The following is a 26,598-nucleotide window of genomic DNA, read 5'->3' on the forward strand; positions in this document are numbered from 1 at the left end:
CTTTATACCAGTTTTTAAATTGTGTTGATCGGCCACGTAAAACCAGAGTTATGATAAAATATAATGTGTGGGTTTAGTCAGAATTTAAACTGCAAGTAGTTGTAATACAGTTGGTAAAATATACAGAGTAAGCAATATGAACATTGTTTATATTGTATGAAGTTGTGTTATGTTGTATATAAATGTACAAATTTACAGGTTAAAGATAATTACAGTTTGACAATAAGTCAGTGATTCAGTGGGCTGTGGACTGTCCCTGCTTTCACACCCCTGTAGTGTCTGCTGGATGGCAGGAGTGTGGACAGGGTGTGCTGTGGGTGGGTCCTTGATCGTGTCCTGTGCCCTGTTCCTGACCTGCGCGTTGTAAATGTGCTGTAGTGGTGAGAAGGTGCTCCACAGATGAGTTGTGCGTTAGTTCCCTTACATTTCCAGTGTGTTCCCAGTCTCGTCTCTGTGGGACGTCCTCAGCTGCTGGGCTCAGTCCTCTCTATCTCCCCAGTCACGCCACCATGTCTGTCTGGTTCGCCGGTCTTCTCTTATGTATGTATTTAACACTTATTATACTTATAACACTTTTTATATTACTTGTAGTTATTGACATCTTTACCCTGTGTCTTCTCGTAATCGTCCCTCTGTGTCCTTGCCTGTTTCATGTGTCTTAGTGAGCTGCCTGTGGCTGGATGCTGGCTGTGGTTCAAATCAACATTTCCATTAATTCCAACAACTGACTGATGCAGACTGAATTATAAAGCACCTGAGACTCACTTTGGGTTCGGAGACCTTACAAGTTACTGTCATTTCTTACTGCGATGTTCACAGTCAGTGACTCAACAACAGGTCACAGCATGAAACACAGTTTTTGTGTCCTGGGTTGGTTACCAGTGTTTCTGTGTTAGCCTGTGGTTTTATCAGTTTTAGTCTCCTGGTTTCTGTTTTGTGCTCAGTAAGTGTCATTCTGTGTCTTTGTGGGTGTCTCTTGTGTTTCCTGTTTTACTTTGATGATCTTGTTTCCTGTGTCTCATCATGTGTCTCATTAACCGGCTCTGATTAGTCCCAGCTGTGTTTCCAGCTGTTCCCCTGTTCGTACCGTCTCTGCTGGATGTTTCCTCCATGCTGCCGGTCTCCGTGTTTGTTTTCTCGTCAGTTCCTAGTTTTCTAGTTTCTGTTCTCTTAGTTCCTGGTCTCCGAGCTCTCGGTCATTATGTTTTGTTTCTTATATCTTGCATTCAAGTTTTCGCAGCGAATAAATCTGCAGCTTTAAGAGACCTTAGCGTGCTGAGTCCTGCATTTCCTACATCCTGCCTGCTGCACAGCGTAACATTGCTATTGAACATTTATATGATTAACATCACTTTGTTATGTTAAAAAAAAATTTGTACAAATGATGAAATATCAAGTTGTGTCCCAACATTATTATTACCTTCTTACTAAAGGAGGTAATAAAGGAAGAACCTGTTATTATCATGACTCCCACACAGCTTCCTCAGGTTATTTCTCTCTCACGTCTCACTTAGTAACCTTCTGAAAGTGCAATAGTCTATTTCAGCATCTCCTCAATATAAACCAAAAACACGAGCAGGTAATGAAAGGTCATATTTTGCTTTAAAGAACTTATTAAACTGATGTTCAACTGGCACAAAATGTGGCATTGATCTGTCTGGATTACGTCTGACGTCGACAGAGGTGAAACTTCTCATTTCTTCTGTGAAACTGACACTAAAACCACCTGTGAGACACACGTGTGGTTTGTTCATTATTACACTGAACAGATTAAAAACTGTAAAGCCGTCTGAAGTGGACCGTGTCTAACTCGTGGGTTTGTTTTATTCTCATTGATCCACATGTTCACGGGTACAGATGTGCTACGTCTGAAGATAAATCTCCTGATTCCTGACAGGACCAAGGATGGCAGCACCAACAGAGTTGGTGGAAGCGTTGGAGGAGCTGGGAGACAGCGAGACTTTTAAGGAGATGGAAACAAAGGATCAGGTGGAAAGTTTATCTGACTCAGGACCTGAAGGTGAGTCGTGGAAGCAGGTCAGTCAGCTGACACGGCTTCTGAAGCAGGCAAACTGAACTCCACATTAAAATATCTCACACACTCACACACATATACATACATACTTAGTCTGGAGCTACTGCAGCACAACTAAGAGAGGATTCAGGGTCACCTGACCCAGCCCAACTATGTGCTGTAGAACCAGGAGCTTCCAGTTTGGGAAGCTGAACTCTGGAACCAACAGACAGCCTGAGGGAGAAGTGCCCTGTTGGTACAGTATAGTACTATGAGAAACAACCCTCTGAAGCATCAACAGCATACAGACATCAAGCTGGGAGGAGTATTTGCACCTGCACCTCTCACAGAGTCCAACCCGTCTTCAGGAGACTCGAGAGTGTCTTTCAGCTCAGACTCCCACCACAGAGATGTTACAGGAAATATCTGAATCAGAACTCTTTAATGAGGAAATCCTGGGGTCTCAGTTGCTCTGAGACAGTAAGAAGAGCAGCTAGCTAAGCTACATAAACAATACTATTTATTACAAAGTTACAAAATATAACTAAATAACGCAAACAAAGAAACACAAAAGAGGTAAAAAGGTTAACAAAGTTTAAAGGATGACTGTAAACTGTGAGAGGCTGCATGCGCACAAACAGGTTGTTGTGTTTCCCACAGCAGACTTTTCGTGTCTTTGCTCCCCACAGATGTGAGATGCATGCCAGAAGCTCCGCCTCCTGAAACATCGTACCAAGTCACGCTGCAGTCTGAGCTCCAGAACATCTTCAGGTGTGCTCAGGAGAAGCAGAACGAGGAGCGTTTGTATGACGTGACCCCAGAGCTGTTTATTACAGAGACACGGACCACAGACTCACAACAGGAGGTCAGACTGGCTGACCTCGAGTCAGAGAGGGTGGTTGAACCCGGTGACCTCTTCCAGCTGTTTTCTGGTGAGGGCACGGCTGTGAGGACAGTGCTGACCAGCGGGATAGCAGGAATTGGCAAATCCTCCCTTGTTAAGAAGTTTTTGTTGGACTGGGCTGAAAAAAGAACCAATCAGGACTTACATCTGATCTTCCCCTTTGACTGCCAGCAGATGGGTTTATGGAAAGGAGAAACATTCAGCCTGGCAGAGCTCATCCATACATGCATCCCATATTTCTCAGCCAGTGGCATCAAAGAAGAGACTTTAGATGACATTTTCACAAGTTCACAGAACTCCAGAGACACGAGTGAGTTCAGACTTCTGTTTGTGTTTGATGGACTGGATCAAAGCCGCCTTCAGCTCGACTTCACAGGAAGAACAGAGAAGTCCACTGACGTAACAAAGTCAGCCGGAGTAGAAGTGCTGCTGACCAACCTTATCAGGGGCAAACTGCTTCCCTCTGCTCGCCTCTGGATAACCACACGACCTGCAGCAGCCAATCGAATCCCCCCTCAGTACGTCCACAGCGTGACGGAGGTCAGAGGGTTCACTGACCCTCAGAAGGAGGACTACTTCAGAAAGAGATTCACAGATGCGGAGCAGGCCAACAGGATGGTCGCCCACATCAGCACATCCCAGGGACTACACATCATGTGCCACATCCCAGTCTTCTGCTGGATCACAGCTGCAGTTCTGGAGGATGTGCTGGAAACCAGCGAGGGACGAGAGCTGCCCAACACCCTGACTGAGATGTACATCCACTTCCTGATGGTCGAGATTAACCACACAAAGCAGAAGCAAGTCCCAGAAAAGTGCATTCGGTACATTATGTCATTGGCTGAACTAGCTTTTCACCAGCTGCTGAGAGGAAACGCCATCTTTACTGAGGAGGAGCTGAGCTGCAGCGGCATTCACGTCAGAGCAGCGTCCAAGTGCGCAGGACTGTTCACAAAGATCTTCAAGCAGGTTTGTGGACAAAGGAAGGAACAGGACCAGAAGAACATCTTCAGCTTTACTCACCAAAGCATTCATCAGTTCCTAGCTGCAGTTTACGTGACCATATCACTGTTTAGCCACAACAGAAATGTGATGCCTGTCCCCCGACTCACCGTGCAAAGTCTGTTCATGTGTTTCGGTAAATCAAACTCTTCTACGGCTCTGAACGTCCAAAAAAATGCAGTCAAGACAGCGTTAAAGAGCCCAAACGGTCACCTGGATTTGTTTGCTCGCTTTCTGCTCGGTCTGTCACTGCCGACCAATCAGACTCTCCTACAAGACCTGCTGACACAAACTAGAAGCAGCTCACATAACAATCAAAAAGCAATCCTGTATGTGAAGAAGAGGATCAGGAAGAATCCTGGTCCAGAACAAAGCATCCTTCTGTTCCACTGCCTGAATGAGCTGAACGATCGTTCTCTGGTGGAGGAGGTCCAACGATACCTGAGTTCAGGAAGTCTCTGCAAAGATAAACTGTCCCCCGCTCAGTGGTCGACACTTCTCTTCATATTACTGTCCTCAGAAAAACATCTGGATGTGTTTGACCTGCAGAGGTACTGTGCTTCGGAGGAGGCTCTTCTGAGGCTGCTGCCAGTGATCAGAACCTCCAGGAAACTTCTGTAAGTTCATGGATAAGTGAGTCACCCACGAAACCAAATATAATGTTACTTCTCCCAAACAAACCAGCTTACAGACCTTACAGAGTCGACATTATAAGTCACAGCAAGCAAGATGATGTTATTTACTAGTCCAATAACAAAAAGGCCAACAGATCTGTTTCTGCCTCTAGATTATTTTGCTCTCTTCTGAGCTCTCTCGATCATCATGCTTCTGGTATCTTTGCTGCTGTAAATACAGAATATGTCAGTTTTATATCTTGCTGAAAGCCTACAGTGGGTGTTTCTCACATAAAGTAAGATGATAAAACATGCTGTGGAAGAGAGCCAGAGATTAATAACAAGTACGATTCAGTGCAGAGAGGAAATGGCCTGTATTTGTACAGCGCTTTACACATCCAGTCATCCACCCTCACGTGATGGCACAGCCATCCTGGGGCGCACTGACAGAGGCGAGGCTGACGGACATTCTGACCACCACCAGTAGGAAACGGGTGAAGTGTCTTGCCCAAGGACACAATGACGAGACTGTCCAAGCCGGGGCTCGAACCAGCAACCTTCCAATTAGATAGACGAACTCCCAACTCTTGAGCCACGATCCCCAGAGGTCTGTTAACACATAGTGAGTCAAGAAGAAACACTCACTGAATCATGGGAATCTTTAACATTTTAAAGATTTTGAATTCTGGATTTAACAGGAAGCCAAAACAGGAGAAATCTGCTCTCTCTTTCTAGTCCCTGTCAGGACTCTTGCTGCAGCATTTTGGATTAGCTGAAGGCTTTTCAGGGAGTTTTTAGGACTTCCTGATAATAATGAATTACAGTCGTCCAGCCTGGAAGTAATAAATGCATGAACTAGTTTTTCAGCGTCACTCTGAGACAGGATATTTCTAACTTTAGAGATGTTGCACAAATGGAAGAAAGCAGTCTTACATATTTGTTTAATATGTGCGTTGAAGGACATGTCCTGGTCAAAAATGACTCCAAGGTTCCTCACAGTGTTACTGGAGGCCAAGGTAATGCCATCCAGAGTAAGAATCTGGTTAGATACCATATTTCTAAGCTTTTCAGGGCCGAGTACAATGACCTCAGTTTGATCTGAATTAAGAAGCAGAAAGTTAGTGGCCATCCAGGTCTTTATGTCTTTAAGACATTCCTGCAGTTTAACTCATTGGTGTGTGTTATCTGGCTTCATGGACAGATAGAGCTGGGTGTCATCTGCATAGCAGTGTAAATGTATGCTATGTCTTCTAATGATGCTGCCTAAGGGAAGCATGTATAATGTAAACAGAATTGGTCCTAGCACTGAACCCTGTGGAACTCCATAATTAACCTCAGTGTGAAGAGGACTCTCCATTTACATGCACAAACTGGAGTCTATTAGATAGATATGATACAAACCACTGCAGCACAGTACCTGTAATACCTACAGCATGTTCTAATCGCTCTAATAGGATATTATGGTCGACAGTATCGAACGCTGCACTGAGGTCAAGAAGGACAAGCACAGAGATGAGTCCACTGTCAGAGGCCATAAGAAGATCATTTGTAACCTTCACTAAAGCTGTTTCTGTGCTATGATGAACTCTGAAACCTGACTGAAACTCTTCAAATAAACCATTCCTCTGCAGATGATCTGTTAGCTGTTTGACAACTACTCTTTCAAGGATGTTTGATAAGAAGGAAGGTTGCAGATATGTGGGTCATAGACCTACATGCTTGATTTGGCACAGATTTTATATTGAAGATTCTTCCAGATTGAACATTCCCATTTGGGAACAGAGTAACACTATGAGTGTGCGAGCTTGTGACTCAGTGAGGCTGGATTTGTGTATTGAACCATCAACAGTGCAGATATCCACTTCTTAAAAATGCATATGTAGCTGCTCTAGTCGGACTATTTTAAAATGAAGCGGTGTGACTCGTGGTCACAAAAGCAGAAATTATTTGAATGTTTTAAGTGTTTAAGTTTTGTTTGTCATCAGGCTGAGTGGCTGCAAGCTGTCATGGAGAAGCTGTGAAGCTCTGTCTTCAGTTCTCAGCTCCCAGTCCTCCAGTTTGAGAGAGCTGGACATGAGTAACAACGATCTCCAGGATTCAGGAGTGACACTACTGTCCACTGGACTGCGGAGTCCACATTGTATACTTGAGATTCTCAAGTTAGTCATTATGATCAAAAAACAAAACAAAACTATTCTTTGCAGATTTTTGATAATACATTTTTTTTAATTCTTCAGCTTAAAAATTAAATGTTATTCATGATTTTCAGGCTGTCAGGCTGCATGGTCACAGAGGACGGCTGTGCTTGTCTGGCCTCGGCTCTGTGCACCAACCCTTCACATATGAGAGAGCTGGACCTGAGCTACAATCATCCAGGTGACACGGCAGCAGATGTGCTGTCTGCTCGACTGAATGATCCAAACTGGAGACTGGACACTCTCAGGTATGCTCTGAAAGAACGAGAAGCAGACGTGTGCTGATCTTTACATACGGTGGATGCCAAAGGTCCCTAGTTTAGCAAATGTCAGTGACAAAGCTGCTATTAATGAATTCATGTTGCTGTGTTAGATTTAATATTGCAATATGCAAGTCCTAACAGCAATCTGCGCATTTACAATTGTGGTAAGATAACAGTAACGGGACTGCAGTTTTCATACAGGTCAGCTGTTTGACACATAGTTTGCACTAATGCAGCTCTCCTCTGAATAAATGCAGCTCTCCACCTGAGTCTCAATCCTCAGGACCCTTTGCACATGCCCGCAGAGTTCTGCCAGAAGAACTTCAGCTTCCTCTCATTTATCTAAATTGCTGCACTGTTTTTGAGAGAAACATGTGTACAACCTGAGTTATTATTGTGATTAATGGGCCCAACACTCTCCCTGTTCTGGTTTGTGGATTTATGAGCCATTAAATTGTGGAGAAATTCAGGAGAAAGTTAGTAGATCACCTGTGGCATCACAATAATTTGCCCTGCTTAATAAATCTGCCAATAAAATCAAATCCCTCTTATTTTCTTATATTTAGCTGCTGTCATCCCGTAGAACGATTCCTGTGACTGCAGTAAAATATTCCACGTTTATCCCAGCCAACCCGAAGTAAACATGAATCCATGATAATCTTAAAGGCTGTAATACTGCAAAAGACATTAACAATGCAAACTGATTCCACAGAAGCGTAAACTTTTATCAGTTAATATAATCTGGAGAGCTTTGTTCTTCTTATTGCAGCAGTGTGATGTTCAGCTGTGAGTTTAACAAACTGCTTTTGAAAAATTCAAAATACTTCATCAAGTTATGGCATGGACATCCAATTACAGGTAATATATATACGAGCTGCGCCACTTTTTAAATTATTTTTAAAGGAAAAAAAAATCTTTTTTTATATATTGACAGGAAAATGCGCACAGTCAGGGGTTACAGTGGATTCAGTGGGAACCTAAAATCAGCTGCAAGGTTAAGGGAAAATAGAGCTTGAGTAGATTTTCTTACTGTACAGGCTGTGATCAGATGACCTGCTTCTGACCTGCAGTTTGTTTAGCAGCAGGTTTAAACAAACAAGTAAAGAACAGATAGCTGAAAATTGTTCTTACAATAAATTATTTGTACTTCATGTCTCGTTTGGCAGCAATCAGAATTATTATTGCCCAGCGGATTTATGTTTCCAAGTGGATCACTACAGCTTTGCCATACTGGTCTACGTGATTGATCTTTATTATTATTGGTTAATTATATTATTATATTTTTAGTTAGTTGTTTAGTTAATTAGTTATTACAATCGGAACAGACATGATGGGGGATAATAGGAAAGATGTAGACAAGACAAGTTCGAGAAAAGGAGAGAGGAAGAGGGGCAGAGAGAAAAATCAGCTGGAAGGAAAAAAAGAAACAAGCAAAAAGAGAACAACACAACAGGGAGACCACAGTAACATCTAGATAAGTATAAGTAACAATAAATAATAAATATTTAATGTTACTGACCAGCACACAAGACCAACCACGCACGGTATGCTTAGAGGCAGCAGCCAAGGAAGATAGTGTGTCTGAACACCTGTGTGCACACAGCTGTGTGCGTGATTGCGCTTGCATTCAAAAGGTTTCTCCATTTAACAATCTGGTAGTGGGTGTGGAGAGTTGACTTCTCACCTTTGAAACCCAGAGAGAGTCTTTAGAGAGAAAGAAAGAGGAAAAAGGCTCCAAAGAACATGCCTGCCCACATCACAGCAGCTTACAGGAACTTACCCAGCATGCACTAAAAACCCGGTAATGAGATAATGTTGCATATCGATTGCCGTTTAATTAGATTTGTGCTGTTTTATGTATATCTGTTTTTATATTACTGTGAAGCACTTTGTGGTTTTTATCCTGTGAAGAGTGCTACATAAATACATAAATAAATTGAAATTGAAACCAAGAGTTCTGATATGTTATCATCAAGTAGACAACAGTTCATAACTGCATCTGTAAATGGCTGCTTTGTTATGCAGATTGGACCATGGTGGAGAGCAGAGGCTGAAACCGGGCTTAAAGAAGTGTAAGTGATTTTACTCAGCTTATTCTGACATGTCACAGAAAAAATATATAAAAAACAATTGAATTCAATTTTATTTATCTACCAGGAAATGCCCAAGGTGCTTTATACTGTAATGTTAAAAAAACTACAATAATACAAAGAAAACAGAAAATCCCAACTATCACAGAGTGCCCTATGAGCAGCACTTTGGTGACAGTGGGAAGGAAAAACTCCCTTTTAACAGGAAGAAGCCTCCAGCAGAACCAGGCTCAGGGAGGGGCGGGGCCATCTGCTGTGACTGGTTGGGGTGAGAGAAGGAAGACAGGATAAAGACATGCTGTGGAAGAGAGACAGAGATTAATAACAGATATGATTCAATGCAGAGAGGTCTGTTAATACATAGCGGTCGTGTCCAAATTCATGGGCTGCATCCTCCTGAGGACCCGGCCTTCGCGGTCTACGTGGGCCGGGTCCTCAGAAGGTCGGGTAGGCCGGAAGTAAACGGCTGTGAAATTGGACGGTCTAGCCTTCAGATCTGCGTCACCGCTGTCTCGGTGGAGTTAAATTAACTCGCCGTCTGCTCCTTGCTATCTAAAATATAACAGGACACTGGAGTAAACTCTCGACCGTCTCACACTTCTGTTTAATCAGTTTTCTGTTTGACGTTTAGTCAGCTGTGTGAAAACTAGAACTTTGATCTCAGCCGAACCGATTTACTCACAAACAAATAAAACACTGAAAAAAGCCAAACAATAACATGTTTAAGTTTTCTAAGTGACTTATATATCATGCTTAACCTGAGTAGCCAAAGACAGCGGTGATCTGAAAATGATGTGCTGGGGGTTTGCCATTCTCGGCGGCTCTAGTGACCATTGACTTCCCATCTAGCTATCGAACAGACGCCTGCGAAAACCTCGGAGCACTTTTGCAAATATGTGATATCCTGATAAACTGAGCAGATATTTGATGTTTACACGGCTACATTGTCACCTGAAAATATGTTAAAAGTTTATTTCGTGACCCAGAAAGAATAATAAGAGTAATATTAAAACTAAGCAGCGGCCACCATTGTTGGAAACTGGAGTTTGGCTGGGCCGCGCTATGAATTCTGGGATATGGTAGGCCACGAAGGACACACCCGACCCATCCTTCAAATTCGGGGAAGAGGAGGACGCATTTGTCGGCTGCATTCAGAAGAGTCCAACAATTTGGACAGCCTTCGTCGCGTTGCTGTGACGCAATCGGCCCACAAATGCGGCCTCAGGAGGAAGCAGCCCGTGAATTTGGACACCCCCACTGAGTGAAGATGAAACACCCAGTGCATCATGGGAATCCCCCAGCAGCCTACACCTGTTACAGGAAAAGGATCCATTCATGTGAATCTGCACTTGTGGCTGTCTTTGAGAACTCCCAAATAACACTCAATGATGTTTGGATTCAGTGGTACTTTGTTCCTGGCGCACCAGGTTTTTTGATGCACATTTCTGAACCATCTCCTGCAGCTCCATTAGGTTTTTATTTGTGCCATCTGCAAATAAAACTAATTTTGATATATCGATACCTAATGAGTAGTTTTGGACCCAGCACAGAACCTAATGAGGAACATTCTCCCAACCTCACAAACCGTTTGCTGTCCCAGTGCAGTACAACCTCCGTCAGATCCACTCAGGTTCATGAATTAACAGTTCATGATCAACTGTATGTTTTTTAAAGATCTTGGAATATTTGCCTGCATGCTGTTAACAGAAATGAAACCAGTTAATGTGATTTGCTGTGTTCTTTGTCTCCATCAGATGCCTGCGAGCTGCAGATAGACCCAAACACAGCAAGCCGAGCCCTCAGATTGTCCCACAACAACATGACGGTGACAGCCTCAGACTTTCAGTTATATCCGAATCATCCAGACAGGTTCGACAGTTGGCCCCAGCTTCTGTGTGAAAATGAACTGAGCGGTCGCTGTTACTGGGAGGTGGAGTGGAGGGGACTAGTGGACATATGTGTGAGCTACAGAGGAATCAAAAGAAAAGGCAACAGCCCTCGAAGCAGGTTTGGAGGAAATGATCAGTCTTGGAGTCTGAGCTGCTTTCTTGACCGCTACGCTGTCTGCCACAACAACCAAGGGAAAGAGATGTACTTCCCTTCCTCATCCTTATCCTCTTTCTCTAAGAGAATAGCAGTGTATGTAGACTATCCTGCCGGCATCGTGTCCTTCTACAGAGTCTCCTGTGACAGTCTGATCCACCTTCACACCTTCAACACCACCTTCACCGAGCCTTTGTATGCAGGCTTTGGCTGTGACTCCAGGCTGGGCTTTAACCTGATGTTTAACATCCAGTCCTCAGTGTCTCTGTGCAAGCTGTAGGAGGATGAGTGTAAATGATGAATCAGTCAAGGTCGTGCACTTTAAACAGAACAAATAACAATCATAGTAATGCATTTTTGTTTTTTTTAACAAGAGTTGGAAAAGCTGCCAGTTCTTCTCAGAGTAATGCACAATATTGGGAATAGAGAGTATACAGCTTATAAGCCCTTTGCCCATCCTTGACAAAGGGCTTATAAGCTGTATAAAGCCAAGGAAACATCCTAAGAACACAGGAAACAGCAAAATCCATTAAAAACTGTGGAAACAAACTGAAGGCTGAATGTGGGGCAAAGAGTTTGTTTGTAATAAAACGTAGAAATAATCATACTGCAGTTCTCACAGGTTCAGCATTGATCACGTGTTATTACTTCTCCTGTAGTACACACAAGCTGGTTTCATGGACTTCATATGTATTTGAGTGTGTTGGCTTTTCAGTTGCCCTCTCTCTGGATGGATAGAGTTACAAACTGTATCTGCCTGTACATCTGTTTGTTTTGTGTTTTCCTTCTCTTTCTCTTTTTTTCATACCTGCGTGAAGGAAAAGTACTTGAAGTGATGGCGTCCAGACTACTGTACATATGAGTCTTAGAACAAAGGAAGCCATCAAATACTGTACGTTTTATTTTATGCATAACTTCAATAAACACTTAAAAAAAACAAACTAATCAGATCAAACTCAAGAGCGGTGAAGCCTGCACAGACTCGGCACAGAAAGATCAGTCACTCATTTGCAGGACTGCTTCAGTGCCACAGAGAATCCAGGACCTGCAGGACCACACAGACACTGAACTATCAAACATCAAGTTATGTATGGACAACGTCACAGCTGATAAACACATCTATGTTTTATCCAAACAAGAAACATGGATGATATGTGAAGTTCAGCCAGCAACTCTGCCTTCAGGGCAGAAGACATAACACACATTCCTTGTGACTTTGATCCACGTCAGTTTGCACACAGATCCACTCATGGTGCCATTTCATTGCCCTCCATGCTGCTATAAACCACTCAAAGCTCACAGGGACCCCAGTCAGACTGCTCTTCATAAACTACAGCTCTGCTTTCAATATTCTTACAAACCTTTGTTGGGCTCTGTTGTGAAACACACAAGAGCCTGACAAAAGGAGGGCACCTTTGTTAAACACTAAAACACATGGGTATTGATGTGCCTTGAACTGCAAAACATTTGCTGTTTACTCTGAAGGACTAGAGCGAGATCTGAATGAAAAAACAAGCAGCCTTTAGCACAGTCATAAAGAAGCTGCATCACAGATCCCTCTCAGGTCACCGCTTTAGCTTGCTGCGTTGTGTAAGAAGCTACAGGAGCATCAAAAGCAGGACCAACACAAAATAGCTTCACTGGCCATCAGGCTACTCAACAATCACAAAGCAGTCACTAAACTTCACTGGTCCCTGTGTCCCTCCTATAGTGCAAAGTGTAATAAGAATATACTAATAATGGATGGATATCTTATATCTACTCTACTGCTTACCTGTACCACTGTTAAAGCAGCTATCATTGGGATTACATATTATATATTATTTTATTTATTATTGTATAAAATATATTCTTATTACTCTTTCATTCAAGTAGTGTGACTGTTAGTTTGCCCGACGGCCCTCTTTGCCCCGGAAGAGGCCTGACTGAGCAACAGGCGCCAGGCCCCACCAAGTAGCCACCGGGAGTGAGCTGGTACATACCTGAGCGCCCAGCCTCGGACACCAAGAACCATCAACACAACGACCCCTGAAGGCATCAGTCACCGGCAGGGAGTGTGGTGAGGGGAGATAGGCCTTTGGAGGGCCTGGGAGTTCCCAGAGAGGTGGAGTCTAAGACCCCACCTGACATATAGACACAGACACAAACATGCCTTCCCACCCTCATGCACACATATACAAATACTCAACACTCACCCAACGTAAAGATAGACACAAATGGACACACAATCACACTCCCCAAACATACTCTATACCCCGGGTCCAGGTATCCTCGCCCCCAGAGGGGGAAACGGCACCTAGACCCAGGAGATGTTACCCTTTCCCCCGGGGTGGAGGCAAGCAGACCACCCGGCTCCGCAGCAGCAGGGAGGCCCCACGTCCCAGATCCCAGTCGGACGGCCAACACCTCCTCTGAGCCCCCCCGCCCCAATGGCCAGCAGAGAACGGGGGGGTGTGAAGACCCCATACCTCCCTACAGGCTACATTTATTAAAAGAACCATTAATGCTAAAAGAGGCTCAGGCCATGTTGCTTGGTTAGAGTATGATATTAGCTGCTATATAAACTTTGTAATTAATTAAGTGCTACACAAACCCCACTGTGTGTAACAGGAAGTGGCACAATGAGATAAAGAAGTGAAAGCTGCAGTAATGACAGCGCACACAGGAGCCTTTAAAGAGTCCTGTTTTTGCTCATGACGAAACTGAAACCGCTCGACTGCTGATAAATTAACCCTTGGTGTGCGGCCATGACAAAACAGACGGACAGAAGAAAATGGAAATGGACATTTAAAAAAATATGGAAGCATTTCACAGAAAACCAAGTTAAATGAAAACTCTGCAACGCACAACAGCACTGCTGCTGACTATAATGACACTCCCGGAACATCAGCTTCTGTTCTATGGGAAGCAGGGAAAGCTGTGATGAGAGGTAAAATAATTTCTTTCTCATCACATAAAAAGAAAGAAGAAAACAAAAATATTCAGGAATTAGAAAAAACATCAAATCACTAGAAGAAGCCTACGCGTCCCACCAAGATCAGGAAACACTGAACAAAATACGCAAAACAAAACTAGAATTAAATGAGATAATTGATAAAAAAAACAAAATTCTCAGTACAAAGACTACGCTCACAAAATTATGAACATGGTAATAAATCCGGTCAATTTCCAGCAAACCAGCTAAAAATAAATAAAGAAAAAACAACTATATGTGCTGTTCAAGATTCATCTGGGAACACAACCGAAACAAATAAACAACATTTTCAGGGATTTCTATAAAACGTTGTATTCACCACAAATAAACCATCTAAAAAGGAAATTGATCAGTTTTTAGACAACATAACTCCTCCAAAATTATTAGACACTCAAGCAATGGCACTGGATTCGCCACTGACACCAGGTGAACTCCAGGAAGCCCTGATAAGCATGCCCAATAATAAGGCTCCACATGCCCAATAATAAGGCTCCACATGCCCAATAATAAGGCTCCACATGCCCAATAATAAGGCTCCACATGCCCAATAATAAGGCTCCACGTGCCCAATAATAAGGCTCCGCGTGCCCAATAATAAGGCTCCACATGCCCAATAATAAGGCTCCACATGGCCTGTATTTGTATAGCGCTTTACACAACCAGTCATCCACCCATTCACACACACATTCACACACAGGTGATGGACACTGGCATCACCGGGCCCTCTGACCACCACAAATGTGAATCTCTGTCCAAAAAATCCACTCAGTTTACTTCTTACTCACTATGAGCATCATTATTCTCCCCAGTAATTAAGGTTAGGATATGCACCAACATAAGCACCAATAATAATAATAAATACTGAATGTTACTGAGCAGCACACAGGACTGATGCTACACGATAGAGCCAGCGACCCAAGACAGAGCGTCTCTGTGTGCGTGAGCACGGTACTATTCAAAAGGTTTCTCCACGTAAGTGTGTAATAGTAGGTGTGGGGAGCCCCGCCCCCGCGGTTAGCAGCAGGTATGGAGGAGATCCAGGGCCCAGGCATCTAGAGGCCCCTCAGAGACGAGAGCCCAAAGAGGATCACCCCATGATCTCCACAACATGTATTCTTTCATATAACTTTATGTGTGTGGGCTGCAGCGCCTCACTGTGGAACGATGAAACAACTGCAGTTTCACAGCGCTGCAGAAGTCGACTGTATTTTAACGTCAGTTATTCAGCCTTTTATCTGAGAAATGTGACAGAAAGAAAGTTAAATGATCCCATCTGACTGTTTTTAAAGAGCAATCACACCGACGATGAAAAAAGCACCACTAACGTTTCTGCTGCTTGCTCTCATCTCAAATGTCCGTTTCTTTCTTTGTTTGTTTGATGAAATCAGCTCAAATCGCTGTTCTGGCTGAGAGTGAACCACTGTCTCTGTTAACAGCTTTCACACAGGGAGTCGGCCCTCCCCTCATGACCTCTGACCCGGCTGGTGTTTACATCAAAGACACATTTGTGTGTCTGTGTGCTGCAGTCGTTTGAAATACATTTGATATACTATAAAATTACAGATCACTTTTATCTACATTTAGACATAAACTTGGCTTCACTGAACAGGTTTGTAAGGTCTGTTGAGGGTTTTAGGTTTTCAGTGACCAACACCAACATGGGTGGGGGTGGGTGGTGTGGGTGGTGTCATCAGATAAGCAGTTGCCTCATGTCAAGAGAAAATCTGTATTTACTCACACACACACGCACTTGTTTTTGTCCTTTGCGAGGACGTTACGCTGACTTTTGACTGACATCTTGAAGACCCTGAAACACTTGAGTACCCATTAACCAGCGCTGACCTCGCCGCCTGCAGCTGTGACGGTTCATCGTGCGGCGCCCTGCAGTTCCAGTCAGAGGAGGGTCAGAGGGAGGACCCGAGCTGGAAGCAGTCACATGGGCACAGCTGGAGTTAAGTTTCACTTCTGTGCTGCAGAAGAAGGACGATGGAGGGTCTGAGGGGTCTGCTGGTGCTGGTGCTGCTCGCTGCGCCGCGTTCAGGTGAGTCAGACGTGGAGCTTTCCCTGTAAACCTGCTCAGCAGATGTGACTCTGCGTCGCTCTGTGATGCTTTTGTATCATTTTAACTGACAGTGAATCATAGTTGACAACATGGAGGTGCTAATAATAATATTAATACATTTTATTTAGAAGCGCCTTTAAAGATCCTCAAGGTTTCCTTACATTGGTGTAACACAATAAAAACAACTATGGATCACGATGAAGGTATGAAATTCTAGATGGTTTTAAGACGTGATTTAAAACTTATTGAGAGAGTTGGTGGTCTGGAGATCTGGTGGAGGTGCATCCAAAGTGTGGGCTCTGAGTTTCGTGGTAGTCAGGCGAGCAGGCGGAGCAGACAGAAGGGAAGCTGAAGAAGAGCGGCGTGTACGATGGAGTGAGTATGAAGATCAGATAAATATGGAGGAGCGAGGTTATGAAGCGCTTTGAAAGTGAGAAGCAGGATCTTGAACTTGACATGGAGGTGAACTGGGAGCCAATGGAGCTGTTTAAGGACAGCTGTTATATGTTCAGTGGATCTAGTTCTGGAAATAATACGAGCAGCTGTGTTTTGAACCAACTGCAGTTGATGGAGAGATTCATGAGGCAAACCATAGAGAAGAGAATTACAGTAATCTAAACGAGATGTGACGAGCATAGCGGTACTGTGTGGAGTGAGTGAGGGACGAAGGCGGTTAATATTACGGAGATGAAAGTGGGAAGACCGAGTGATATTATTTATCTGTGCTGTGAAGGACAGAGGGCTGTCGAGGATGACACCAAGACTCTTAACCTGCACCATCACCTCACAGGAATGGGGTCCTGGGTTCATGTGCACGGGTCCTCCAAACACCTGCGTCTACCTGGGATCTGGATACTCTGGATAGACTCCCAATCCTGTGGTGCCAAAGCAGATGATGGACGAGTTACATGCACTGAATAAATCTGTCTAATCATAAAAACTTGAAACAATCACGACCGTGAAGCCCGTGTTCATTCACAGCAGTCATGGTAAAAGTTACCGTTGGTGTGAAGTATTTCAGTGTTGTACTACAACACACGTGTGACGTTTGTCCAGCCTGGACGTCCTCCTGGGTCTGGACGCTGTCGAGAGGACTGAGATGGTTTTACGTGAAATAAACAGAAAAAACATTCAGCTTTAGTGCTCAGTGACTACTCTTACTGCTTCACACGTCTACTGAATCAAGTTTTCAACTGCAGGACTTTACTCTGTAGTGGAGTAAAAGTACTCCACTACAGAGTAAAAGTACTTTAAGTGGAAGTACTTCACACAAGGACCACAGCGGCTTGTAGCAGGTTCGGGTGTTTTCTGTGGAAAACAGTCAAAGTGTAGAGTTGTTGGTTCAGGAGATCAGATCTAAACCTGTAAATAATCAACCTGAACAAACACACACACACACACACACACACACACACACACACTGAGTGTGTTTTAATCGTCACTTTGTCGTATTGTCACTCAGCAACGATCCTCCAGGTTAGCAGACGGACATCAACGACTCTGTGAGACGAACATTAAACTGTCTTTGTGCTTCGTTCGCGTCTGTTTTTGGAAGTGAGCCTGAAAATTGTGCAACTTTCACCAGAAGCAAAAACGAACTTTCCCCTATGTCGACATCCCCCCCCACACACACACACACACACTCACACACAAACACACAAAGACAAACAAAGACTGATAAATCAAATAAAGCATGAAATGAAGCAGACGGCTCGAGCGGAGACGCGACCTGCACATGTGCAGCAGGCTTTCCTTACTGATGTTATCTAACAGTGCACTCTTATACATCACAGGTTGGTTATTAGGAGAAAATGTATCTGATGATAAACACTGATGCTGGATTGTTTTTATTATTATTATTGGTCCTTTATTTATCCAGCATGTACCACATAAGTATATAACATTTAAAACAAATACAATATCCTGTACAAACATATATACAATAACAGATCAGTTAATTAATCAGATTATAACTCAGAGCAGAAGTTAATCACGTATGTTTAAACGATCAGCTCGACCAGCTGCAGACACCGTTTACACCAGCACGCCAGTGAAATCGTCAGAAACAGATTTCAACCAGTCAAACAGTCGTGCCTGTTTCCAACAGACGCCACTAGAGGGCAGTAAGCTGAAGGATGGCTGCAAACAGGCCTGAGGTCACGTTCACTGTGGCAGGGTGTGATCACAAGCACTGCTCGCATTGCTTTCAATCTCCCTTAACCTTGATTCCAAAATGAAGCCAAAGATGTGATCTGAATAAATCACAAAACCCTTTGTTGAAGGTTTGAGGACCAAATGTCCCCGTAAACCAGGGGTGTCCAAACTCCGGCCCGCGGGCCAACTGCGGCCCGCAATCCATTTTTAATTGGCCCGCAAGTAACTTTATAAATAGAATAGAATATGGCCCGCACTTCAACTTTTGCTTGAGTGTATTGCACTTCTTAGTTTTAACACCAGGGGGAGCTACTGTCGATCAAGGCAGTTGCTCCACCAAAAAGGACAATCACAGAAGAAATTTACCCCAAGTTACCAAACATGGCAGAACCAAAGAAGCGAAAGGTAGAAAGTGAATGCAGAAAATTTCAGACATGGTGGGAGAGTGAATATTTCTTCAAAGAATTCAAGGGGAAGTGTGTCTGTTTGATCTGCACTGAAATTATGGCAGTTATGAAAGAGTATAATGTACGACGTCATTATGAAACCAAACATTAGGCCTATGCATCCTACACTGGTGCTGAGCGAGAGCAGAAATTAAAGCAAAGGGTAGCTCTCCTGCGGGGTCAGCAACAGTATTTTTTTCGTGCTCAAAAGGTCCAGGAAAAGGCTACAATAGCCAGCTATGAGGTCGCCCAACTCATCGCAAGACATGGCACGCCTTTTTCAGATGGAGACCTCATAAAACACGGCCTCGTTAAAGTCACCGAAATAATGTGCCCGGAAAAAGTGCAGGACTTCAACAACGTCAGCATGTCCAGAAATCCAGTTGTTGAAGACTTGTCAGCTGTGCTTTTGATTTTTACTCCATCGCATGCGATGAGAGCACCGATGCCACAGACACTGCACAGCTGCTATTTTTTTTGCGGGGAGTGGACGAGAGCACGAGCACTTTAGGTGAGTAAAAAATATATTCCACAGTACCCATGTGTTAATGTGCAGGTACACATGCTTCAAATATCAGTAATGCGCATCAAATCTGTCACTACCCTGTTTTTGCGCACCACTTTCTTATATGCGCTTTTCTTGTTAACACACAGAGTACACACCGCTGTGCACAGAGCACGCACACGCAAAGTCAGCTGATCTCACCTGATGCAGATTTGCTCCTTGATCAAGTGACATTTGTCCGGATTTTTGGCACGAGTGGCGTACGATCAGCACCGCGGCTGGATGGCCCGATTTACATACCCAGCGCAGCTGATACTCACCAGAATAATTTACTAAAATTATATGCACTCCTGTTATTAAGTCCAGTTCAGTCTGTTAATGTTGATAACGGTTTCAAACGAACGTTAATAGGTGTGTTGCTAAGCCTAATAACTTAAATAACAAACTTGAAATGTGCCCGTCCCATTTTCCCCTTTATTGTTTTTTCTCTGTGCTGTAAATCTTCTGTCTAAGAAGAAATCTGAGGCTGCTGTTCTGAGAATGAGCTACCAAAGCTTTTTCTGAATAAATCAATAAAGATCCATTTATGGAAAGCTGTGATGAAGGCAGTTTTGTCTTTAATTATATTCAACAATGTAATATATTCGACCACTTTTAAGTGATTTTTCTAACTTTAATACACTAAAGTTAAGGTTATATACCTAATTTCTAGTAAGTGGCCCACCCCCTCCAATATTTTTATGTATGTGGCCCTCAGTGAAAAAAGTTTGGACACCCCTGCTGTAAACCATAAAGACCCCGTATTTAAAATAAAACTACAGGACGAGACGTCTGAGATTTGACTCCAAATATGAGTCTGAGTGACTCTTACAGGATGTTGTGTTAGATTGATCTGAGTGGACACAAAGTTTCTCCTGTTTTCTCTGATTCGTGGTTGATTTTAAAATATTTAAAAAAATATAATTTCTGCTCAATAATAACAGAGCATGAGGCAAAAATGCCTCATAACGATGGCTAAGAACTCAAAGGTGTGTGCGTTATTCATCTTTCTCTGTGTCTGTGTGTGTGTGTGTGTGTGTGTGTGTGCAGACTGTGTGAGGTGTTTCGCACGCTTCGACCTGAACTCAGGTGAGTGTGATGAGGAGATCGGTGAGGTGGACGAAGACGACTGCTGTCAGAACCCAAACTATGGTTACATGGAAACAGACGGACAGTGTGAGTCCTGTGGGTGAGTACACACACACACACACACACACACACACAGACACACACACATACACACACACACACACAGTAAAAACTGCTGATAACTGCTCCTCCACCAACACTGTGTTGTGTGTCTGTTGTGTGTCTGTTGCGTGTTCAGTCTCCTCAAGTGGTCTCCTTGGTCGTCATGGTCACTGTGCAACGTGCTGTGTGGGCAGGGAGTGAGGCAGAGAAGCAGGAAGTGCTTCGGTATCGACCAATCAGAGTGCGAGAATGCTCCACTTTCTGAAAAACTGCAGACTGAACCCTGCAGTGGCGTCTGCTGCGACGGTACACACAGAAACACGCAGAGACATACACGTTGTGTTTGAATGGGCTAATTACCTGTGTGTGTGTGTGTGTGTGTGCGCGTGTGTAGATGAGGGGTGGAGCTCGTGGCTCGGCTGGTCTCCATGCTCAGTCACCTGTGGAGGCGTCGGAGTCAGGAAGCGAACGCGAGAATGCTCCAGTCCTCCTCAGTGTCGCATGGCTTGCAGCGGCCCTTCAGAGGAAACAGAGAGCTGTGCAGCTGAAAACACCTGTCCAGGTAACAGTCATGTCATTCATGCTCTCAGGGTTCACAGGCTTCTTTGTGTTGAGTTTTGGGGGGGACAGGTGTGTTTCTGATAAAGGTCACAGGTAAGCAGTGTTGGGACCAGTGTTGGGTAAGTTACTTTAAATTAGTAACTTAGTTACATTACTAGTTACTTCTACCAAAAGTAACTCAGTTACTTCAAGTTACTCGTTACTTTCAAAGTAACTAGTTACTAGGGAAAGTAACTTTGGTTTTACTCAGAATTCTCTTGTTAATGTGTTGCTTCCATAACTTTGCCAGTCTTCTAGCTTGCTTACTTGCCACAGTGCACTGTGCCACCTACCAATAGAAAGGAAAAGATAATGTGCATATTTCCACGAGAGAAATCCCACGCCTGGACCGTCATTGACTGCTGCCATGATTCTAGCCTACGTCACAGCGTCATGTGCGCCTTTTACATCCAACACAAAAACTGAAGTCGTGGTGCTTTGATTGTACTCAGAACTCGGAAATTCTGCCTTCTGACTAGGAAGATGTAGGTAACAGCAGACTGCAGATGAGCTGCATACAGGGCTGGACTGGGACAAAAAAATCGTCCCGGGCATTTTGACTAGAGACCGGCCCACCATTATAGGAAAAATCATAAAGCCTTTGAATGAAAACAAACGCTGTTGTGACAGTGATGTACACTGTTTTGATGGTATATATGCATCAATCTATCAATCCTTTGTTGTAAGATTCAGATAATTATTTATTAAAAGCGAGACATTTTAAATGAGAATAAGAAAGAAAAGTATTTCTTTGTGCCCACCTCTCCCTGTTAATGCCCTACCTGCCCCCCCTGGCAAAACTTTGCTAGATCCACACCTGCACAGTTACCAGCTGTCAGCTACATAAAAAAAGGATCCTGGGGTTATCTGTCTCTCAGAAACAGTTCATAACTTCCCTTCAGCTCATTCATGTCACCTAAAAGGTAAACCTGTTTCTCCATCACCTGCTCAGCTCTGATGATTCAGTAAGGACGTCTCCTGGTTTCATCTTCATGTTTCCCTCTCACCAGATAACCAAACCGACATCATGACCAGCAGCTTTACAGCTGTGGCTCCAGCAAACATCAGCTGATACTAGAAAGTAATATTAAATACTAACAACAGCTGATCAAGCTTAAACGTGCTGCTGTTGTTTAACGCGACATCGGCTGGTTTCCTCTTTCTGGCGCAAAGTGACCGATAAACAAACAAAAGAGCCGATCAGCTGATCATTGATCAGTTTTCATGATTGAAGTAGAAACGGGAGAGGGAGGGGGGAGAATGAAAGAAGAAGAGGCAGCTGTGCAGCAAAGACACAGAATAACTTCAGCTTTGTGTCTTTTTCATTGTAGCTGAATTATGGGACAAATTGTTCCTTTTCACCTCAATAAGAAATACTTTTCTTTCTTATTCTCATTTAAAATGTCTCGCTTTTAAAAAATAATTATCTGAATCTTACAACAAACGATTGATAGATTGATGCATATATACCATCAGAACAGTGTACATCACTGTCACAACAGTGTTTGTTTTCATTCAAAGACTTTATGATTTTTCCTATAATGGCGGGCCGGTCTCTAGTCAAAATGCCCGGGACGATTTTTTGTCCCAGTCCAGCCCTGTATGCAGCTCATCTGCAGTCTGCTGTTACCTACATCTTCCTGTTCAGAAGGCAGAATTTCTGAGTTCTGAGTACAATCAAAGCACCACGACTTCAGTTTTTGTGTTGGATGTAAAAGGCGCACATGACGCTGTGACGTAGGCTAGAATCATGGCAGCAGTCAATGACGGTCCAGGCGTGGGATTTCTCTCGTGGAAATATGCACATTATCTTTTCCTTTCTATTGGTAGGTGGCACAGTGCACTGAGGCAAGTAAGCAAGCTAGAAGACTGGCAAAGTTATGGAAGCAACACATTAACAAGAGAATTCTGAGTAAAACCAAAGTTACTTTCCCTAGTAACTAGTTACTTTGAAAGTAACGAGTAACTTGAAGTAACTGAGTTACTTTTGATAGAAGTAACTAGTAATGTAACTAAGTTACTATTTTAAAGTAACTTACCCAACACTGCAGGTAAGTGGTGTGTGTTACTTTTAAAGCGGTTCAGTAAAGTCTTTCCGATACTCAGTTCCCACCTGTCACCTGTCTCTCTGTCTCATCTGTGCGTTCCAGTCCACGGTGGTTGGTCCAGCTGGTTTGGCTGGTCTCATTGTTCTGCTACGTGCATCGCTAAATCAGATGGCGATGTCATCGTTCCCTCCAGGGTGCGACATCGCTCCTGCTCTAACCCCACCCCGTCAGACAGCACATCGCCACCTGGCAACAGTTGCCCTGGAGACACGTTACAGGTGCAGCACTGTAGCGAGCTCCCCAACTGTGCAGGTGAGAGAGGCACCAACTCGTGACGTGATCCGAAAAAGGTCAAAATTATCAAATTATCTGAGCTCTTATTGGCTGTCTCTGCAGAGGACGGCAGCTGGGGCGCGTGGGCTCCATTCGGGCCATGCTCAGTCTCCTGCGGGGTGGGGCTTCAGCTGGCAGAAAGGAAATGTGATAGCCCTGCCCCTCGATATGGAGGCAAAGTCTGCGAAGGGTCGAGCACTCAGAGCAAGATTTGTGAGAGTCCATGTCCAGGTAACGCACTGACACACACCTGGAGCCTTGCAACACGTTCAGTGACGCTGCTGCTGAAAGTCTCCCTGCTGCGTCTCGTCCACGCTGATCCCTGTTAGCTGATGTTATGATGCTGTGTTTAATGCTCCTGATCTATTTTGATCTTTTAAAACAAAAGCTGACGCTGTGTAAAATGTAAATAACAACAGAAGGATTTACAAAAATCATTAACACGCATTTTATTCACAATAGAAAACATTCAAAATGAGGTCATATTTTCTTTTTATTAAAGTTATTTAAAGTTTTATCCGCATGCCGCCTCTCCTGGACACAGTTAGCGTTAGCGTCTGCGTCTCTAACAGTTGACGGGTTCTGGTCTGGGTGGTCGAGCTGGGGCGAGTGTTCAGGTTCCTGCATCCCATCGAGCACAGCCATTAGAAGGACTCGCCAGCGCTCCTGTTCTAACCCCGCCCCTTCATCCAACCCACCTGGTCAAAACTGTCAAGGTGACAGCCAGCAGACAGAGAGCTGCGACCACCTGCCCTTCTGCCCAGGTACACCTGTGTGTTTCCCTACCTGCACAAGTCCTTTATGACTCTGAGTAAACAAAAGGAGTCAGTAGCGCCCCCTGGAGGCAACACAAAGACAACAACCGGTTTTCCCAACTTTTTTAAAACAATCTCTCCATCAGTGAATGGAAGTTGGGGGTCATGGTCGCCCTTCAGTTCCTGTCCTGTCACCTGTGGGCTGGGACTTCAGGTATCAGTCAGGAGATGTGACAGCCCCGCCCCTCAGCATGGTGGAAGTCCATGTCTGGGAGAAGCCCGTCAAACACAGATCTGCTCAACCAAACTCCACTGTCCAGGTGTGGTACCTCAGCGCAGGTGAAGGGCAAAGACTGCAAGCTTCTGATTCACGTCCACGTTCTGTGTTTTCAGTGGACGGCGTGTGGTCCGAGTGGTCCGAGTGGGGCGCGTGTATGTACCCGGACGGGCGAGACATCCGCTGTAAGAAGACTCACGGCAGCCATTCACGAGTGCGCGAGTGTCTCCATCGGGCTCATAACGGGTCCATCTGCGAAGGCGACAACCTGACCGAGAGACGAGTGTGCTACCACATCAAAGACTGCAGCAGTGAGTGAACACGTTGACTTTCTACAGAAAGGCTGAGCTACACCTCGTGTAACATGGGAGACCGGTGTGGCCTCACTGCTGGAGCCTCTGCTGGCCAGTAGAGGAACTGCAGGTCCCGGTGGCTCACCGGTGTTGTGCCAAAAACTGATTTCCAATGTTTCTGTGTATTTTTTATGTGTAATATCTTTACGTATGTTCATAAATAGACTTCGGTGAGCAGGGTTTACAAAGGGGTTATATATAGAATTAAAAAATTATCAGTTTTTCAAGTATCTTTACAACTCTGTGTTATTGTACTTACATTATAACCAATCCGGTCCTTTATCCCCACTTTAAATATTTTTACAGAACTATTGTAATATTTGCTGCCTTTTCTGCTGTCCTCTTGGCCAACTTACTCTTACAAAAGACATTTTTAATGTTAATGAGATTTTTTTAAACTGCATAAATAAAGGTTATGTAAAAGTCGCTGCCAAAAACTGATTGCGGCTTCTACCTTGTTACACGAATGTTGTTTGTGGCTCAAGATGACTTTATGTCATCCATGAGGGATGCATTTGACATCTGTTTCATATATTATAGCCCAACAAGTTACTTATAGCCGTTTAAATACGAGCAATCACTTTTTGGCAAATACCGGAAATCAGTTTTTGGCACAAAAACTTTGTTTTCACGAGTTTTTGGAGGTTGCTGCTTCCTCATCACATTTCTGTGTTACAGTGAACGGCCGCTGGGAGGCCTGGACACCGTGGAGTCTCTGTGATCCACCCTGTGGCGAAAACTCGGTCCGGTCCAGGAAGAGAATCTGCAAACCTGATTACACCGGCTACAAGTCAGTTTACAGACGGGAAAACAAAGACACAGCAAACCGAATCAAATCTGTCGTGCAGTTAAAAATCCAGTCGGGAGCTAAGATTTTAACATCACAGTGAGAACCTTAAAGTCTGAAGCCTTTTTCATAGTCGCAGCCACAGTTTAACCACCTGTGAGCTCCAGGGCATCTCGGATGTCAGGTAACAGATGCTACCTGGGCTAACATCACCTGTGCACAGGTCGTTGTTAAAACGCAGATTTAAAGAAGAGCAATAACAAAAAGCTAAAGCGTCATGGATGGTAGCTGCGCTGCGGTTGACGTACACGTGAGCTGGTCAGACTAACTTTCATTCAGTGTTCACACGATGCACTCGGCTGTTAAAAACAGGTGAGGGCAGGAGAAGCAGGTTTACACACGTTGAATAAAATACACGTTCATCTGCAGCCGCGCTCTCCGGGTTCAGCTCGTCAGTTGAAAGTGAAATAAATCCAAGTACGACGGTTTTTCAGTGAAACTAGCGTCAAACTGCAGATGCTGTTCTGCGAATACTACAACGTGTGTTTGTGTTTGCAGCTTTTACCCTCCTCGTTCGACGGAGAAAGCTTCATTTTACGGGACACCAAAAGTCAACTGCGGCCCGTTGCCCGACGGCGAGCAGCAGGACCAGAGAGAGCCCTGCATCAACATCCCCGCCTGTGCCTAACCACGGCGATGACATCAGCTCTAACCTCGTACCAACAGTCCAGACGTCTGACTGCAGGCGGAGCTTGTGCTGCTGTTATTAGGATGATGTCATAGATTTGACCTGTGAAGTCAAAACTTGAGCGGCGTGTTTGTGATGATGATAGTTGTTGTAATGGTTTCCAGGTGGCTGATGGGAGCAAAGACGCACGAATCTGTTGTGAAATGTTGGCTCGTTTTACCTGTGCTGAAAGTTTTGGTTCATTAAATGATTTCAAGTCTA

General features: G+C 44.1%; 3 protein-coding genes and 1 long non-coding RNA gene across 7 annotated transcripts in view; 3 read left to right on the plus strand and 1 right to left on the minus strand.

Annotated features, from left to right (window-relative positions):
- Positions 1 to 1,931, plus strand: part of LOC146519335 (serine/threonine-protein kinase WNK4-like) — a 30,643-nt gene extending 28,712 nt beyond the window's left edge. For all 4 annotated transcript variants that reach the window (XM_085156440.1, XM_085156441.1, XM_085156443.1 and 1 more), the window contains one exon: positions 1,858 to 1,931. In XM_085156440.1, coding sequence (XP_085012566.1) covers positions 1,858 to 1,872 — 15 coding nt within the window. In that variant the 3' untranslated portion in view covers positions 1,873 to 1,931. The remainder of the gene's footprint in view (positions 1 to 1,857) is intronic.
- Positions 1,906 to 12,558, plus strand: LOC146519336 (protein NLRC3-like). The gene is made up of 6 exons (XM_085156446.1): positions 1,906 to 2,020; positions 2,704 to 4,537; positions 6,520 to 6,693; positions 6,804 to 6,977; positions 9,018 to 9,064; positions 10,837 to 12,558. Exons 1-6 carry the CDS (start codon positions 1,906 to 1,908, stop codon positions 11,403 to 11,405), a joined length of 2,913 nt encoding a protein of 970 aa, XP_085012572.1. The 3' UTR covers positions 11,406 to 12,558.
- On the minus strand, positions 11,915 to 17,256 carry LOC146519337 (uncharacterized). Its single transcript, XR_014873648.1, has 2 exons — positions 17,162 to 17,256; positions 11,915 to 17,036 (listed from the first exon to the last, which is right to left on the minus strand). It is a non-coding gene; the product is annotated as an uncharacterized LOC146519337 (long non-coding RNA).
- On the plus strand, positions 15,922 to 26,598 carry LOC146519338 (properdin-like). Its single transcript, XM_085156453.1, has 11 exons — positions 15,922 to 16,140; positions 20,356 to 20,494; positions 20,633 to 20,802; positions 20,891 to 21,058; positions 23,247 to 23,456; positions 23,541 to 23,708; positions 24,050 to 24,241; positions 24,379 to 24,552; positions 24,626 to 24,820; positions 25,541 to 25,652; positions 26,208 to 26,598. Exons 1-11 carry the CDS (start codon positions 16,086 to 16,088, stop codon positions 26,335 to 26,337), a joined length of 1,713 nt encoding a protein of 570 aa, XP_085012579.1. The 5' UTR covers positions 15,922 to 16,085; the 3' UTR covers positions 26,338 to 26,598.

The sequence above is a fragment of the Neolamprologus multifasciatus genome, chromosome 4 (assembly GCF_963576455.1).
Source record: "Neolamprologus multifasciatus chromosome 4, fNeoMul1.2, whole genome shotgun sequence".
In the NCBI taxonomy this organism is placed as follows: Eukaryota; Metazoa; Chordata; class Actinopteri; order Cichliformes; family Cichlidae; genus Neolamprologus; species Neolamprologus multifasciatus.